The 2,306-nt window shown below is 35.7% G+C and overlaps 1 protein-coding gene across 1 annotated transcript in view; it reads right to left on the bottom strand.

The window, feature by feature from the left end:
- Positions 1–278: 278 nt before the first annotated feature.
- Positions 279–2,306, bottom strand: part of MAGT1 (magnesium transporter 1) — a 35,536-nt gene continuing 33,508 nt past the window's right edge. The window contains exons 9-10 of the mRNA XM_008071840.2: positions 2,026–2,116; positions 279–932 (exon numbers count right to left, since the gene is read on the bottom strand). Coding sequence (XP_008070031.1) covers positions 917–932; positions 2,026–2,116 — 107 coding nt within the window. The 3' untranslated portion in view covers positions 279–916. The remainder of the gene's footprint in view (positions 933–2,025; positions 2,117–2,306) is intronic.

The following is a 2,306-nucleotide window of genomic DNA, read 5'->3' as shown; positions in this document are numbered from 1 at the left end:
GGCTCAGGCAATCTGCTCACCTCGCCTCCCAAAGTGCTGGGATGATAGGTGTGAGCCATTGCACCTCAGCCATGCGGAAACATTTTAAACCATCTGTAAGTTGCATTGATTTTAGAACTGAGCTATATTTTTATTAGAGATGGGCCAACTTTAAATAAAAGAAATATAAGGAGATGGAATTAATCTGAAATCTTTCCAAATACAAGGTAGTTAACACCACACTTATGCAAAAATCCTAATACTGTACTTAGAGATTTTTTAAAATGTCTACAGCTATCAAGAAACATAGATAGTACTATATTTCAGTAGGAAAGACACAGGAGGAAGAAGACTGTCTTTCAAAAGGCTAAATGTTTACTCTGAAGAATGGTGTTCTGATTTTAGAAGACCACATGGCACATATAATTTCTCTACTGAAAAGAAAAGATGCGTAAAGTATACACATCCATGCAAAGATGGAAAAGCTAAGAATGGATTCCTGATGTATTTATCTGTAAAAGGCATATGTGCAAATACCTGGTCAGGACTTTCTTTCCCCATTTTTGAATAAGGCAATATAAAATCAAATGACCAAAAGTTAACTAAAGCAGTTTTCAGCTTTGTTCTAATTAAAAAGAAGTAGTAGTTTAAAAAAATTTTTATAACATACTTAATTTTACTAAACTAAACTTCCGTAAGGTTTACTGGGAAGAAAAAGTTAAGAGGAGAATCATTTCCAAATACTTAATGATTTTGACAGGAAATTGCTTGTTAAGGCACTATACATCTTCTTTGGTTAAAAGATTAACTATTTAAATCACTTGAAAAAAAGAGGTAATACACAATACACAAGTTGCATTCTTCTTTTCAAACACACACACGTTTTTCGTTTTTCACTTTCCATTATTCCAATGTCTACATATCTCTGGGATCCTTTTTAACTCATCAAAAAGCTGAAACAAAAATATATACCAATCTATTAGTCTCTGAAAGAAAAATAAGATTTACTTTTTTTTTTTTTTTTTTTTTTGAGTCAGAGTCTCACTCTATTGCCCAGGCTGAAGTGCAGTGCCATGCTCACGGCCACCACAGCCTCAACCTTCTGGGCTCAGGCGATGCCTCTGCCTCAGTCTTCCAAGTAGCTGAAATCACAGGCATGCACCACCATGCCTGGCTAATTTTTTGATTTATTGTAGAGACGAGGTCTTGCCACGTTGCTCAGGCTGGTCTCAGGAGGCTAAGGCGGAAGGCTTGCCTGAGCCCAGGAGATAGAGGCTGTGGTGAGCTGTGATTGCGTCTCTGCACTCCAGCCTAAGTGACAGAGTGAGACCCTGACGTCCTCCCCACCCCCAAAATAATATAAAGAATGAATTTGCATCTCAAAAATATCAGTTGATATGTTTCACCTTTAGTATTCATAATCCTTTATACAAGAGGGTAATGTATTAAAAATGGGAACTGTATTAACCGATACTCACTTCCTCCATTATGTAGATACATTTCTCTTGGCTATTAACAGAGTAAAATCAAGAACCTATAATTAGGAGAAAATTTTCTTCCCTGAGCCTTAGAGATCTCTATGAACATTTCAAACTGATTAGATCTTCTTAAACACTTTATATTCTCTGCAAACTGGATTCTATTCAATCATTTTGTTTATGCCATCTAAACAGCCTTCCAAAGCAGAAGTGATGCGTTTTTTAAAACATTTAAAGATTTTCTCCCTTAAGAGGAAGTATACTATGCAGACAATGAACTGTGTGAATAGATATGGTATAAAATGTTCTAATCTTTACACGTTATAGATTTTTGGATTAAACTAGGTAATGCCAGTATAACCCTGAAAGATGTTCCTGAGAAATTATATACTACTATGGCCCATTATATCATAACTATCCTAAATTAATTTTATATGCAATATATCCAAACTTAAGCCTATCTCATTCCTTTAAAGGCTAGAATAGTTTAGAAGCAAAGCAAAAAATGAAAATATTATAAAGCAACATCAACTTTAATCATTGCATAAATAAAAAATAAGAATCATACCTATATGGATACCCATGATATTTAGATCTGAAAATAGAGAGCATCCAACTGAAGAATAATACAACGAGTCCAATACCAGCCACACACATTACTGCAGAAAAACAAAAGGACAATACAATGAATATGTTGACCATAATAAACAAACAGGGCATACATCATAGTCTATACTTCTAAAGAGTGAAAAGGAGCCAGGCTCGGTGGCTCAGCCTGTAATCCCGCACTTTTGGGAGGCTGAGGTAAGTGGATTGCCTGAGCTCGCGGGTTCAAGACCCGCCTGGGCA

Source organism: Carlito syrichta, unplaced genomic scaffold, assembly GCF_000164805.1.
Source record: "Carlito syrichta isolate Samal-C Ts95f unplaced genomic scaffold, Tarsius_syrichta-2.0.1 Scaffold314761, whole genome shotgun sequence".
In the NCBI taxonomy this organism is placed as follows: Eukaryota; Metazoa; Chordata; class Mammalia; order Primates; family Tarsiidae; genus Carlito; species Carlito syrichta.
Note: the sequence above shows the minus strand (reverse complement) of the source record. Positions and strands in the feature narration are given on the sequence as shown.